This window comes from Equus quagga, chromosome 4, assembly GCF_021613505.1.
Source record: "Equus quagga isolate Etosha38 chromosome 4, UCLA_HA_Equagga_1.0, whole genome shotgun sequence".
Lineage (NCBI taxonomy): Eukaryota > Metazoa > Chordata > Mammalia > Perissodactyla > Equidae > Equus > Equus quagga.
This window is the reverse complement of record NC_060270.1, coordinates 50,099,692-50,114,343: the sequence shown is the minus strand read 5'-3', so window position 1 is coordinate 50,114,343 and position 14,652 is coordinate 50,099,692. Positions and strand designations below refer to the sequence as shown.

Here is a 14,652-nt window from a genome sequence, read left to right as displayed (position 1 = left end):
TGATTTGCCAAGTGGAGGTCAAGAAAAGCGTTCCAGGCAGGGAAAGCTGAATGAGCAAAGGACTGAAGGAAAATTGAAGGCTGCTGGCATTTCAGGTGCTGGAATGGGGTGGGGTGGGAGGAGGGACGCGGGGAGAAGACACTCCTAATAGCTTACTATTGAGTGAATGACAAGATTTGGATTATATTAGGGCAAGGTATAATTCTCACACTTTTAAGGGGACCTGTTATCGTTGCTCATCTTTTCAGGGACGAACCACATGCCTTCCAAAGCTTCCGAAGGAAAAACCACTTGTTTCCCCCTTCAGACTAGTGGTGTTGGGAGAAGGAGATGAGATATTAAGTACATCTAGCCACTTCTCTCTGCCAGTTTAGACGGCTCACCCAGACCTACGGGTCAAGTAATCACCTCTCAATTTGTAGAGAAATTCATGCTGGGCGACATACCAAGGATTAAATGCCAGGATCATTGAGAAAATTCCATCCCATTGAAGTCACAGGGTCAGACGATCCCTCTATCGTGGAACTGACTATGCCTTAGATGCACAAGGAATTTCCCAAATAGCTCAAGTAACCTAGAGGAGAAGAGGCTGCAGTGACAAGAGGAGCACAGACAGAAATGGGTCCAGTCACACTGGAGCCTGCCCCGTGTGGTCTGAGGAGAGTTGTGTGTAGCACAGGTAGCAGTGCTGGTATTTCCTAAGCCGACTGGCATAACGGTTTACCTGGTACTGAGGGCAGACAGAGAGGATCCTCAGCTCTCTAGGAGAAATTCAAGGTATCCGTGGCTTGGACAGAACTGCATCTCCGAGGGGGCGTGACCAATATGTTCACCTTTCTATGTGGTAGGACAAAGATTTTGTGGGGCCAGCCCCGTGGCCAAGTGGTTAAGTTCACGCACTCCACTGCGGCGGCCCAGGGTTTCGCCGGTTTGGATCCTGGGCACAGACATGGCATCGTTCATCAGGCCACATGGAGGCGGCGTCCCACATGCCACAACTAGAAGGACCCACAACTAAAAATATACAACTATGTACTGAGGGGATTTGGGGAGATAAAGCAGAAAAAAAGAAAAAAAGATTGGCAACAGTTGTTAGCTCAGGTGCCAATCTTTAAAATAACCAAAAAAAGATTTTGTAACAAATGAAAAATTATATAATGATAAAAATCCGTCATCAAGTAATACTTCTGATGTTTATGGTAACATGTTTTAATTCACTCCCATTTTAAAAACCCTGAACCAACAGAAACTTGTTATCACATTCACTGACATGTTAGCAAAAATATGCCCATTTTGGGCCAGCCCCAGTGGCCTAGCATTTAAGTTCGGCATGCTCCACCTCAGTGGCCCGCTTTGGTTCCTGGGTGCAGGCCTACCTCACTTGTCTGTCAGTGGCCATGCTGTGGCAGCAGCTCACATAGAAAAAGAGGAACATTGGCAGTGGATGTTAGCTTAGGGTGAATCCTCCTCAGCAAAAAAAAGAGAATATGCCCATTTCACCAAATCCAAGAATTCTCTATCAAAAAGTAGAAAGGCCTATAGAAGACAGAAGAGTGTTCATCTTGTGTATCCTTAGCCAATCTGAGATGTTTTATTATGCAGATAACACCATGATATTATTTCCAAGTAGAAATACTTTTACTTCAAATAAATTGTTCCAATGGATTTGTCTGAAAGTACATCAGATGTACATAAGATTATTGGCAGATGGAAATAGCACGAATAAAAGATGCTCTTAAGATTTTTCATCCAGACAGAAGTTGAAATATAATGATGTATACCTGAAATCTATATAATGTTATAAACCTATGTTAAATATTTAACATAGATAAATGTAAAGTAAATAAACATTTAAATAAAAAGAAAGTTTAAAACAAGATTTTTCATCTCAGTTGTACTTCTTAAGAGTAACCTCCATATGCCATTAAAGTATGAATCAGAGAATTTTAGTCTTCTGCTTCCGTTTTCTGGTAAGCACAAAGGCTATAAGAGGCAGCTAGTAATGAGATATAAAAACCCACAGAGCATACACATGAAAGCATGCAAGTAGGTGGGAGTGCTAATTTAATTTCTTCCTACCCAGCAAAGGAAGCTTCAGATGTTTCGTTTTGAGGAATCATATGTTAAGGAGATTATAGAGACAGTGACCACTGATGTTTGGTGAAAGAAGAAAGAAAATCACTCTACACAAATAAATAACAAGAGTTCCCTAAAAGTGAGATTACTGCAGATGAAGGTACAGGGTCACTTTTGGTGTTCTCTCTTCCATTCCTGGACTTCAGGGGCCCCACAACCCTGGAAAAACCCCCATCCATGAGGCTTCCACAGTTTTTCTCCATTCACACTTTTTAACCCTCAATATAGAATTGGTCAAATGGAGGAGTATCTTTATGGCCGAGTAGATTCAGTAGTAGATAAGTTTGTAAAGATTACTTTCCTATTCGTAATATTTGAAAGTATTCGTAAGAACCAATATTTCTCTTCTCCTCATCTGCTTTGAAATTTCTTGGTGTCCCATGGAAAAGAATAAATGGCAAATGGAAATTCCACCGTGTCTCTTCCCTGTGAGTGAGCTCTTTGCCTTCCGAAGAGCGATCCTCAAAGGATCCATTCATGCTGCCTACATGATGTCCTTTCATGCACTCACGCAATTGTCAAATATTTACTGAGGACTTATTATGTGCAAGGCACTGCACTGCTTTCTATGACAGGAAGGGAAGGAGAAAAAAAGTCTAACCCCAATCTTCCCCTCAAATTGATACTGTAATCTGAGCAAAAGATTTGCCTTGAGTACTCATGTTTATATTGTAATATCTTTGCCCACCTTAGCTTCCAAGCACAGTGTTAAGACCCAGAGAAACAAACAAACAAAAACCCACTTCCTCTGTCTGCCTTCAAACAGCTAAGGCTAAGACCTGACTTCTGTTCCCATCATTCCACTAAAAGCCCTTCTCTGACTTTGCCAACAGCCTTCATCCCATCCAATCCAATAACTTTCATCTTCTTCGTTCTCCTGTTTGACCAGGATTGGCTCTTCTCTGTACTCTTCAGGAAGACAATGAACTTTTTCCCTTGACCACTGTTTTCCCACCTTCAATGCTGAGTCTGCTGCTTGCCCTGGTCACTGGGAAACCCAGCGGGGCTCCATCTGGGCTTCCCTATCAGCAATCCTCACTGGGGGCAGAGGGGGGGTCCAGCTACTCATAAGAAGTCAGTTCTCTCTGAAGACAGAAGAGGACTCTCAGAGCTCTATATTTAGCCTAGCTTCTCACCTCTCTTTTGGTTGGTGAGCCCTCTCCATTCACAAATCCCACTGCACAGAGAATGTCTTATAAGCTCCGAATTGTCATCCCCAAACTCACCCTTTCACCGGTTTCTCATAACTGCATCTCCGGACTCATTCTTTGTGCTGAGAGCTGATGACTTTGGAAATGTGTTTAACTTCTCCCTTGTCCCAGACTCTCTCACCCAGTCTACTTTCAAATCCTTCTAACACTTCCTGAAGCATCGTTTTGATCATGTCACCCTCACTCTCAAATCCTGTGAGGACTCTCAGTTCTCATATCAAAGAAGACACCTTAAGGCCTTTGCCAGATGCCTTACATCACAGCCTCGCCTTCTCCTCACAGACCCCAGCACACCCCACCAAACTTCTGTGATGGACACACTCCACTCTACACAAATAATGCTCATCTTCTCTAGACAGCCACCTTGCTCTGAATATGTATCACAGAACTTGCTGAACTACCCTACCCATTCTTCATCATTTATTAAGCAGGCACTAGTTCTGGATGCTGTGCTTTATCTTTAGTTTCATTATCTTAAATCTTTTGCCACTTAATCCACTATGAGGTTGATATTACCATCTGCTTCGCAGATGAAAAAATTAAGGCTAAGAAAGTTGCCCATGATCATACAGCTGGTGCCAGAACTAGGATTTGAACCCAAATCTGGCTGACTCAAAAGCCTATGTTCTTCGGTACCACGCAGTACTACTGCCCACGTGCCCATCCAGGCAGCTCATGCCGGGGTACACTCACCGCACATGCTGTTGTGGTCCATTAAATGCTAAAAAAATTTAAAGTGTTCTTCAATTCCCAGTAGATTTTTCATATGCTTTGTCAATCAATAAATACTGAAAGGTCTATGAATTTTTCCTGTTATAAAAAGGAGTCCTCATATTTTAAAAGATTGGGATCCAACTCCCTCATTTCACCTAGAACTTAGAACTAAGTTGGAGGCTACCTCAGCCCTGAGATACAGATGCAGTTGCCTTGAACCACCCAGTTCTTCGACCTGTGACAGTCCAGAGCCCTCACGGAGATGTCTACCAATTCCAGGGGGTGGAAGAATTAAGTTTCTCGGCATCCTCTGCCACCTGGGCTCTCTCCTCGTCTACCTCCACCCTCCCGCATGTTGCCGTCCTATAAAACTCTCCCTCTCACTCAGCTCCTGAAGGAAGCCAGTCAAATGAGGCATTTTGTGAGTTTTGTTTGATTGGGGGAGGGAATACATGGGGACCTGTAGGTCAGATCACAACAAGGAATATGTGGTTGTCCGATATCTCCCCTGCTGAGAACTTCTCTGACTTTGAGTTTAAGGTGTTGGAAGAAACGCAGAACACCTTTCTCATTGATTACATGTTTACAAATCACCTACTGCATTCCCAGGCACCATGCTAATTTCTGGGAGTAAAAAGATGAACTAGATACTGTCTCTGTCAAGGAACTCACAGTTAGAAACAAAGCACACACAAACACATGGTTACTGCACAACATGATGAGAGGGCTATTACACACAAAGTACTCAGAAAACACCTAGGAGGAAGAAACCACCTCAACCCAGAAAGCTGGGGAAGACTACACCCCAAGTTAAAATTTGAAATACATCTTGCCTAAGGATTTGGCCATGTCAAGACAGCTGCATGAGAGGAAGTACATTCTAGGCAAAGAAAAGCATGCGTGTGACTTACATACTGAAGAATCAGTGAGTAGTTCTGTATAGCTGGAGTATAGGCATAAAAGAGGCTGAAAATTATGAAGTTGAAATGGTAGGTCTTAAGGCATGTTATGGAAATTCTTGTTTGTGATGCTAAATGGCTTGGCAGATGGGAGTCATGACATGATCAGATCTGTATTTTGGAAAGACAACTGGAAAGTTCTTGGATGAGAGCTAGGAGAGGGGAGAAATCAGAGGTTATTACCATGGTCCTGGTAACCAATGGCAAGGTGGTATTTAGGTCATCATTGGAACCTGACCCACGGTAGACATCCAACAAATGTTTTTGCTTAATTGAATTTGTCTCACTAGCATCTTGCTGTAATATAGTGAGCAACTGGCCTTGATACAGTATCTTTTAAAATGTCATCTACATTTTGAACATTGAAAATGCTCAGGTGCCTGACCAGGGTTAAGAAGACATGGAACTAAATGAATATTTATGCATCATTTGTCACATGCTAAGCACCTTCTATACATTATCTCACTTATTCCACACAACAACCCTTCAAAATAGTATTTTCACCATTTTACATAGGAGGAAAATGATGTCAGAGTAATTTAATGAACAAATTTATCCAACTAGTGGTGACACCAGAATTTGAATTTGATGTGTATCTAACTTCAAAGTCACCTGCGAATTCTGGACATTATGGCAGCAGAGGTCACTGGTAAATCCATATTTTCCTTGATGAAATATTTCAGAATAGGATTCACAGGAGTGAGACAAGGGTTTGGATGAGAGCTCTCCGGCCTGGGAAGAGGAGTTCAGATACTGGTTCCATTTTTTACTACATATGGCAGCAAACCATAATGAGTCAGATATTGTCATAACACATTGCATAAGTCCAATGAGGCATTCACATCTCAACTGCTCATGGTTGTTTCCAATTCAGTAATAAATCAAAGAGATCAACTGTTTGGTGGGTTGAGGGAAGGTGGAAAATTCATTTAACTCTTAAGTACCATTAAATATTTAATAGTATCATCAAGAGGTAATGCCACTTTTCATAATACATTTGGCTCCATGTACATTGGACATCCCCACACACTGATAAATTTCTGACCCGGAAGTCTTATTTGAATTCAGATCTCCAAAATCTCCTTCAGCCAATCTACCAAGAGCAGTGTCTATCAACATAGAGATAGAACATCATCCACATAGACTTTAAAGTTTTAAAAACAAAACCAAATGAAGCTCATTTGGGAACGGTCTTTTCTTTCTTTAAGGTGAGAGATGGAGGACAAATGAAGCATACCATGGTAAATAGGAACTGTGCTCGCTTGCAGTCATGCACTATAGCCATTAAGCCTTAAGGTCTTAAGGTACCAAGCAATGCATATGATAAATTTCTCAAAAACATCCCAGCCATAACATAGTTCTTGCTGATTGCTCATTTACCCATAATGCATGCTGTCATAGCAAAGCCTGACAAATGACAGAGAAAGCTCAGGTTATTTTTTACACTGACTGCCAAGCCCCTCACCTCAGATTATTCATTTATTAGGGCAATCACTGAGGTCTGGGTACTTAATATTGTTTTCACCAAATATGAAAATGATCTACTTGCCTATTCTTTAGTTCCTCCTAGGGCAAGCCATTTATCATCAGCTCAGGATAAATGACTGCTTCATTATAGCTATAATTTATGAGGTGTTAGAAGTAAAGAGCCACGCCTAGAGACTTAAAGCTTTAATATGGATTAAAATAAGATAATCAATCAAGCTAATACAAATTTTCTCTCAGCATTATTTCTTGTTTTGAAATAGCTTAATAATTTGGGGGGGGGGTATTTTAAGCCATGTTGAATATCTCATTATCCAACCACACGCATGCATGTCTGAGGCAGTATGTAAATAAATATAGGATGAGACACTACCAGAAAAAAGGAAATAAAACCAAACCACCAGCTGTAATTGACTGAAAGACTTACTTTCCTTAACGGTATCAGATAATCTGAAGGCCGAAGAGCAGGTATAAACTTAGGCAGCCTATTCTCTCCTCTTTTCTTATTTCTCTGTAAGAATATTGTAGAAAGATTGTTGCTGCTTTATTTTTCCTTATTCTCTCTACAACAAAGAACTTACTCCAGGGAGAAAAGTTATGTCTCAATAACATTTCACCAATTTTGCTTTCTTTTATGAGTAAAGCAAGGTTTCACAACTCATAATTTGGCCAAGAGCAGCTTCTTGCTATGTCTAGGGAATAAAGAGTATTTCCCACTAAAATAGCATTACGGTCTTAAAAAATTTTTTCTGGTGTGTATCTTGATTTTATAGTTATTAGGCTATGCCAAAACAAATATTATCTCTAAATTATGTGTCATGCTCAAAACACTAAGATAAACCTATTTGACCACTGGAGTAAAAAGCTTTGAAGACTGTACGGGAAGTTCACAATTTGATGCTTTACACACATACCACCAGGAAGAAAACCACCACAAGAACTAACAAATAAGCAGTCGAAAGCCGGAGACACTAAGGCGCTAATTTAAAAACCTTCCAAAAGTTCTTGCCATTTTCCTAAGACCATGTTCCTTGCAGGTGAGACAAATGGGCCCCTGCTGCCTCCAGGCAAATCTTGAAGGATACTTCCAGCAAAGCCTGGTGACTGGAAACTACTCAGCCTTGAAATTAACATCCCTAGGAAAAACCTTTTCCTTCCCCTCTAGGCAACGGCAGCTTACATCTTCAGGACAAAACGGAAAAAAAAAAAAAAATGATGACAAAAAAAGGGGCCAGAGAAGACAGTTGAAGTCACGCTGTGTTCTCCTGAAGGGTCCTTCATTTTTTGCTTTAGAGAGAGCCAGGAAAACACAGAGATCCTGATAATGGCTTCAGTCAATGTGGCCAGTCTCCCTACTTTCTTACACACACGTACCACTGAGTTTACCTTAAAGGAGTAAAAGCTGGGACTTTCACAAAAGCTCTGTGTCAGGAGCTGTTATTACAAATTAAGCCAAGAATCTGTGTAAGAAGAAAAGGATCTTTCACAAGCTCATAATGGGAACTGAATGCAAAAGCCATATAATTGTAATCTAGAGCATGGCAGCCTATGATATAAAATATTTCCACTTAGTGTGACTGTTTTCCATTCAATATTATTTCCAGCAATAAAAGTCTCTGGAATATCACTCAGACTGGTTTAAGTTAAATTCCAATCTAGATCTTTGTTAGCTAAGGGACATTTTTCAATCCAGTCATCTTTCCCTACCCTACATATAATTCAACAGCAGCACTTCAACAGGGATAAAACAATTTAAGCTCCGCAGTTGTTCTGTGCATGTGTGCATGTGCTTTTCATGCCTTATGTATCTGGACAGAAAATGATTCACTTCACACACACACACTCTCTCTCTCTTATTTGGACCTTGGAGTTGAGATGGTTAACAAAAATGAAAATGCAAAGTGTGGCGTTCACAAGTGCACAGCATCTTATTTTCAACTTAAAAGGTACTAAAAAATATCTGTCTTGGCTACCTGCATAAGGAGCTCTACTTGTTACAATAAAGAAGGACACACACTACAAAAATACTAACCCTCTGAGCTGTGAATAGGCTTCTGGTAGTTACAGAGAGAAAGGAAAGCAGGTAGAAAACTTCGGTTTGACTGTTGAGTCTTTGGTTTGTTTATTTTACACTATATGTATCTCCAGGTGCTCCACCATCCATGTCATCACCTATGGCAAATGTCCCAGTTCTTTCTCATGCCTATTTCTACAAGGTTCCTGATACTAAAGGAAAACATTTTAAGTCTCAGTGAACAATGTTACCGTCAATTATATTTTGTATGCTAGACTTTAAGTAGATGTCTTTAGTGAGTAGTATCATTGATTATTATTGTGATTTTCATTTCTATGTTAAATACAGTTGGCACAAAATATTTAGTACTTAAATAGTGACATATGTACAACTAAGAGTTATAGAAGACATTAAAAATATTTTCGTAATAGATATGAAAAAAAACTTCATAGGCATGTTTTAAATAGGCATGTTTGCTTTATGATAAGCCATAACCCAAAAATTACCTGAAAATTTGGAAGCACGGAGATAAACTACTTTTTTCCTTTACATCTGCTTCCCTGTTTCTGTGATGAAATGTTCAAATAATTTCTCCTCTCAAAGTACTAAAGTCTCTAGGAATGCTTTTTTATACATGTGATCTGTCAGGGCGGACTTCCCTGAATAACAGTTATCTTGGAAAAAATCAAAGTTTCCAAAAGGAATAGACCAAGATGATCAGATGCTTGGTAAGCACATCACTGTGACTCGTGCCACGTGCCCAACTACACAACTATACAACTACAGCCTGGTGGGCTGCCAGAGCAAAACTGCTTTCACTGAAGGCCAGGTGGTAGAAGCAGCTTATGTCTGCTTAAGAAACAGAGATCTTTTCCTCATTTATACAACAGGAATGATATAACAACTTAAATAATTAAGTTAGTATGGGGAAGCCATTGGTAAACTGAAATGTGCTCCGTGAACATATGATGGGTCAATATTGCCGTTATTATCTCTCTTTAATGACATCACTCATCTTCTGTCAGGAGAGTTTTGAGGACATTTACATAGTATTTGAATTAGTTGATTCAGTTGAAAGAATATCAATGGAGCATCTACCACGGAGGGGAGCACAGCGCTCGACACAAAGGGGGCGTGCATTTTGGAGATCAAGTCCCCACTTTCTAGTAGCTCACAGTTTGAAACAATTAAAATTCAGTTCTGTGCTGGCTTCAGAGAGGCCAGGCTCCCCAAAGGACCGGGAACTGACCAATAAAGGACCACACAGGCCACCATATATTTGTTGAATGAATGAATGAATGAATACCAAGATACCTCATTTATTTGGCTAAGCCTGGATATCATCCTTATTTTCATCATCTACTAAAAATCAGATATGAATATTTCCATTTTTCAATGAGGTTTGAAAAACAATATAAAAAATCAAATTATTTTTCATAAGCTAGGCCTAAGAAAACGCAAGGGCGGGTACATAGTTTTCTACGGCTTTCGTTGCCCTAATCATTTCTTGCATAGTTATACGCAGACTCTTAAATGCTGGCTTTTTATAGGGAATTTCTCAAATGCAAATAAATATATTTCACTGAGTAAAATCCTGACATGAATGGAATGAAAAATAGTAACTTAGATGTAAACTGCTAAGTTACCAATTAGCTTCTTAAAACAATTGAAAGTCACAGAGAGCCCTCAATACACAGAGGCGGTTAATTAATTAACATTAGATGTGATTAATAATGAGTCTCATTTAATAGCAAATATCTGCCTGCAATGGCTGTATGACAGAACAAAAAGCCTTCAGAGAGCAGGCAACTATATTTATCCTGATTGTGTTTGGGATTTTAACATGTTTTGTGCAGGCTGACAAATGGCCTATTAATTATCTAATGTTGTCTGACAACAACAGCTTGATAAAGATGTATGTTTTTGAATCGCTGGATGGAAACTGCTGGAGAAGAGCCCCAGAGGGGCCTTGCTGTCCTAAAACTGGGCTCCAAGCCACAATGACAGGCAAGACAAAGCCCTATCTCCCGCCACAGCCTTCGTAGATAAAATATGGCTTGGCATTAGGGACATTTTTTTTTTCTTTCAGAAAACTGCTTCTGCAATATCTGATTAGGAAAAGGAGGAGTAGGTCTTTACTAAATTGGGGTTAAGGCATAATCAATATCATATATGGAGTGTCTGGACTATTCTGCATAAACACAGGCACTCCATGTTATTAAGGAGTCTATAATGCCGAGGAAGCATATGGCAGGACACTGCAGTTCTCTCTATTCTTTTTATTTAGAAGTTTATCTTCCAACCTGTTTGACAGCTGCTCCTAAGTGGTTTCACAGTGCCAAATTATTTTTATGATTGTTTGATGTTTTATTCTCCCATTTCAGTTAATGAGATAGGATCCCACAATGGCCATAATTCAGGGCTGTCAGAACTAAAAAGCATGCTTGTGGCAAGAGAGCCTGATGGTAAATAAGGCTAAAAGCAATGGATAATAAAAAACTCTGTTATCAGAGTCGCCTTTGCAATCAAAACTTGTTGGGGTCAGAGCCTTCCTTTCTTTGTGTGGCTTCTGGATATTCCCAGCCCAGCGCGAGGTCCCTGACCACCCTACTCCATCACCCATTTTGACTCTGCAAACTAGTCCACATCTCCTTGGAAAGGCACAGGAGGAATAATATTAACTAAGAAATGTTAGAAGGTCTTAAAGATATCGAGTGCTATATTCTAATTAAAGGGCTTGTGTATCATTTACGGTGCCAAGTGAGTAATTTGTCATACGCTGTTAGAGAGAAATTGTTCAACAAATAACCTTTACAAGAGTCTTGAGAACAGCTTCATAATTGAAATCCCTAATGGTTTTGCTGGGAACTTTTATTAAGGTTTGAGGGTTTTGTTTTTTTTCCCCTCTCCCTCAAGAGTTTATAGCAACTTATGGTTGTAATATAGCAACTTTCTTTTAAAAAAGAAAGCCCTTTCTTAATTATATTTACAAATGCCGTAAGTATTAGCAAGGCCATTTCTGCTAATAATCAAAATACAGTTATTTGCAAAGAAGAAAATGGGAGCCTTGTTTTGTTTATGCTTTTATTTTTGCTTTTGCTATTCCTAATGGAGAAAGAAGCTTTAAGAGAAATGTTATAAAGTTACCTGAATTTAGAATTTTTTTATCTTACACTGAAGTTCACAATCTTTATTTCAGTGTAACACAATCCCTGAAAATGTGATGATAAAAAATTTCAAAGTCACTACCAGACTGTAACATACATTATTATTCGAAAGTTCAAAAAATGAAAAGTTATCACTTTCTCAAACAATATTTCTTTCTTCTTATTACACATTTAAAATAATGGTCCTTCATAGGCAGAAAATAGCATGGCAAAAACTCAAATAATAGTAAGTCCCATAGCTAATTACAAAGCCTGACATGCCTCATGCAGAAACACTCCCTGATGAGTACCAAAGATTGGCTGCTTTATAAATATTTAATGCTTGCCAGTAACCCCGGTTTTTCTCTCACATCTAAGCCTAAACCATTTGTCTCCTCTTACAATCAGCCATGTCTATGTGGTGTCATCATGTCTGAACAAGTTTGACTTACTACATGTTTTCCAGGATACAAAATTCAGGACATGACACATCTCCATAATGTGAACGGAACAATTACCCAAGCAAAGACAGATGGAAAAAAAAGGAATTTTAAATGGGCTAAGTGTCACTATAAGGTTAGTTGCAGAGAACTCAAGTCAGAAAAACGGAACATCAGAAAGTGATGATTAGTATGGATCTATTATGGACAACTGTCAAAGATACAGTTCTTGTAATAGTTTTTGTGTGAATTTGGATTCTCTTCGGCAACCAAATAAAGTTATAAAAAACTGCACTCCCCCAATATAGGGATGTTTATATCCACGTAACATAATGCTGTCTCCTCATTTATACTGAGCCACTCCTGGGGAACAGTGTGATGGTCTCTAATCAGGGCTGCTAATGGCACGTGAGTCAATAGAAAAACTTTGACAATTGAACGAGTGGTTCCTATTAAGGGGTCTTAGAAGAAGTTAAAGGTAAAGATTGTTACTCCATGACTGATGAGCTGTCACCACCCCTGAACTATCTTAAAAGCCATGAGCATCTCTATGACAAGGACTCTCACAGTTCCTGAGCATTTCACAAGTGAATATCACCTCCTCAAAGACCAGAAGCATGTCTGGCAACTCCCAGAACAGTAAACACACAAACAAACCCAACTACAAGTCATAGGTGGAGCACAGCCTCCCCATCCATCTTATGTATGACACTCAGGAAAGCCCAAGACGCTGAGACCCCAGCCACCTCCACTCCGCCATTGTTGCTGGTTTGCTTGGTCCATCATGAATGTTGCCCTCGCTGGCTTAACTTGACTAACGTTTGTGAATATATTTCTTATGCATTTACTGGAAGAAACCTTTTGAGCCTGATCCAGACCAGGGCCTGCACACTCACGGCCTGTGGGCAGTCTTTGGCCTGCAGAAGTAGATTATGTCATCCCCAGTGTGTCTCTTCTCCTTTCAAAAAAAATTTCATTTTACTTGTCAACGTTTAAAAGTGAGAACATTTTACATTAATAAAGAATCAGATTTCTAGCTTCTTGAAAATTTGTAAGGCCTACCAATAAGGGATCCACACCCTAAGGAGAGAGACAAAGGAGGGAGCTCCCTTTAGACATCACAATCTTTCTTGGATCTTCCGTGACCACTGCATGACTCTTTCCCTCATTCACATTTCTCACCTCACTCCTGCTCTTGCTTTTAAACAACACCCAAAACCTAGTCCAAACTTTTTCACTGCACGAAAAAGAGATGCGGAGGATTTCAGTAGAAGTGATCAATGTTACAAAACTAGTCTGCTACAGAAGTAACTTTAGATCCCATACCTCCTAGTTGCCAAACCAAGGAAATTAATCATTATAAACTCACCAAGGCGGTCGTGGCCTGTTTTCAAGGAGCTTGGTACCTTGTAGGGCACAGACGATGCATTTGTAAATGGCTGTGATACGGTGAAAGTTACTCCTGCCACAAGAAAAGGAAATATAAAGTGCCATGGACTTGGAGCATCCACACCACCTGGGAGATTGTCAGGAATGCAGAATTTCAGGCCCACTGCAGACCTATGGAGTCAGAGACTGCATTTGAACAGGCCCCACGCCATGTTTCAAATCCCCTGCTCTGGGGTGAGAGCTTCACACCATTTCTGAGAGTCTCCATCAGCCCCTCTGTAGGGGTGGAAACACATGGCCATGTGGTTCTCTTAGAGCCTCTGCTCACCATAATGCTATGCCTTGAGAGCTTAACCAGTGTTAGTAATAAACGAATTAGGATACTATATCAGGATCCATCCTTCGAGCCATAGGAGGAAGAGTCCACGTGTGTTCTCTCGGGGAATACTTCTGCAGGGTGAAAAGGATTGAAACAGGAAGAACCACACGAAACAGGTAGGTCTTGCTGTAGGGCAGTTTCCAGCAGGATGCTGGAGAGGAAAGTACACCCAGGGATTTGGACTGTCAGCAGTCCAAGCAGCCAGACCCAGAACCAAACAGTATTCAACCGCCCTCCAGTCCCTCCAGGCGCATCGTGCTCCAGCCCTGTTCATGGCTCTACCACTGTTCTCCAAGGCTGGAAGCAGCTCCCCAATGGGGCCCTGCCGCCTGTCTGACAGACAGTGCCTTCTAGGCACCTTTTCCCAACCAGGAGGGCAAAGATCTCCACTAATTTATAGCCCATACACAGGGCATTACTTAGGAGAGGCTACTGATTGTTAAGATACCCAAGAGGATTTTTCTCTTTAATTTGGGAACCCACAGGGCTTACTTTTGAGCTACAATTGTCTCGTTGGGCTCCCTGTGCAGAATCTCACCCAAAGAATTGAAAACTAGATCCAGGACATGAAGATAAAATGAATAAGTAAATTAGTAGGCTACCTGAAGGAAGAAGAGAATCTTTTAGAATGTACAGGGGAGGGAAGGACAATGACCTTAAAAAATACTCTACTGCTCTTGTCTGGTTGTATTAGACCAATTTGAATGTGTGCAAAGAAGCAGAATATACATAAAAGAATAATAGAAGAAAAAAAAATGAACCACAATCTTCCTTTTGGC

General features: G+C 40.3%; 1 protein-coding gene across 11 annotated transcripts in view; it reads right to left on the bottom strand.

Moving 5' to 3' along the window:
- The window catches only part of MECOM (MDS1 and EVI1 complex locus), a 533,910-nt gene that overhangs the window by 326,933 nt on the left and 192,325 nt on the right, over positions 1–14,652 (bottom strand). For 7 of the 11 annotated variants that reach the window (XM_046658725.1, XM_046658720.1, XM_046658714.1 and 4 more), the window contains exon 2: positions 13,475–13,567. The exons of the other annotated variants lie outside the window; for them this stretch is intronic. In XM_046658725.1, coding sequence (XP_046514681.1) covers positions 13,475–13,567 — 93 coding nt within the window. The remainder of the gene's footprint in view (positions 1–13,474; positions 13,568–14,652) is intronic. 11 annotated transcript variants of the gene reach the window in all.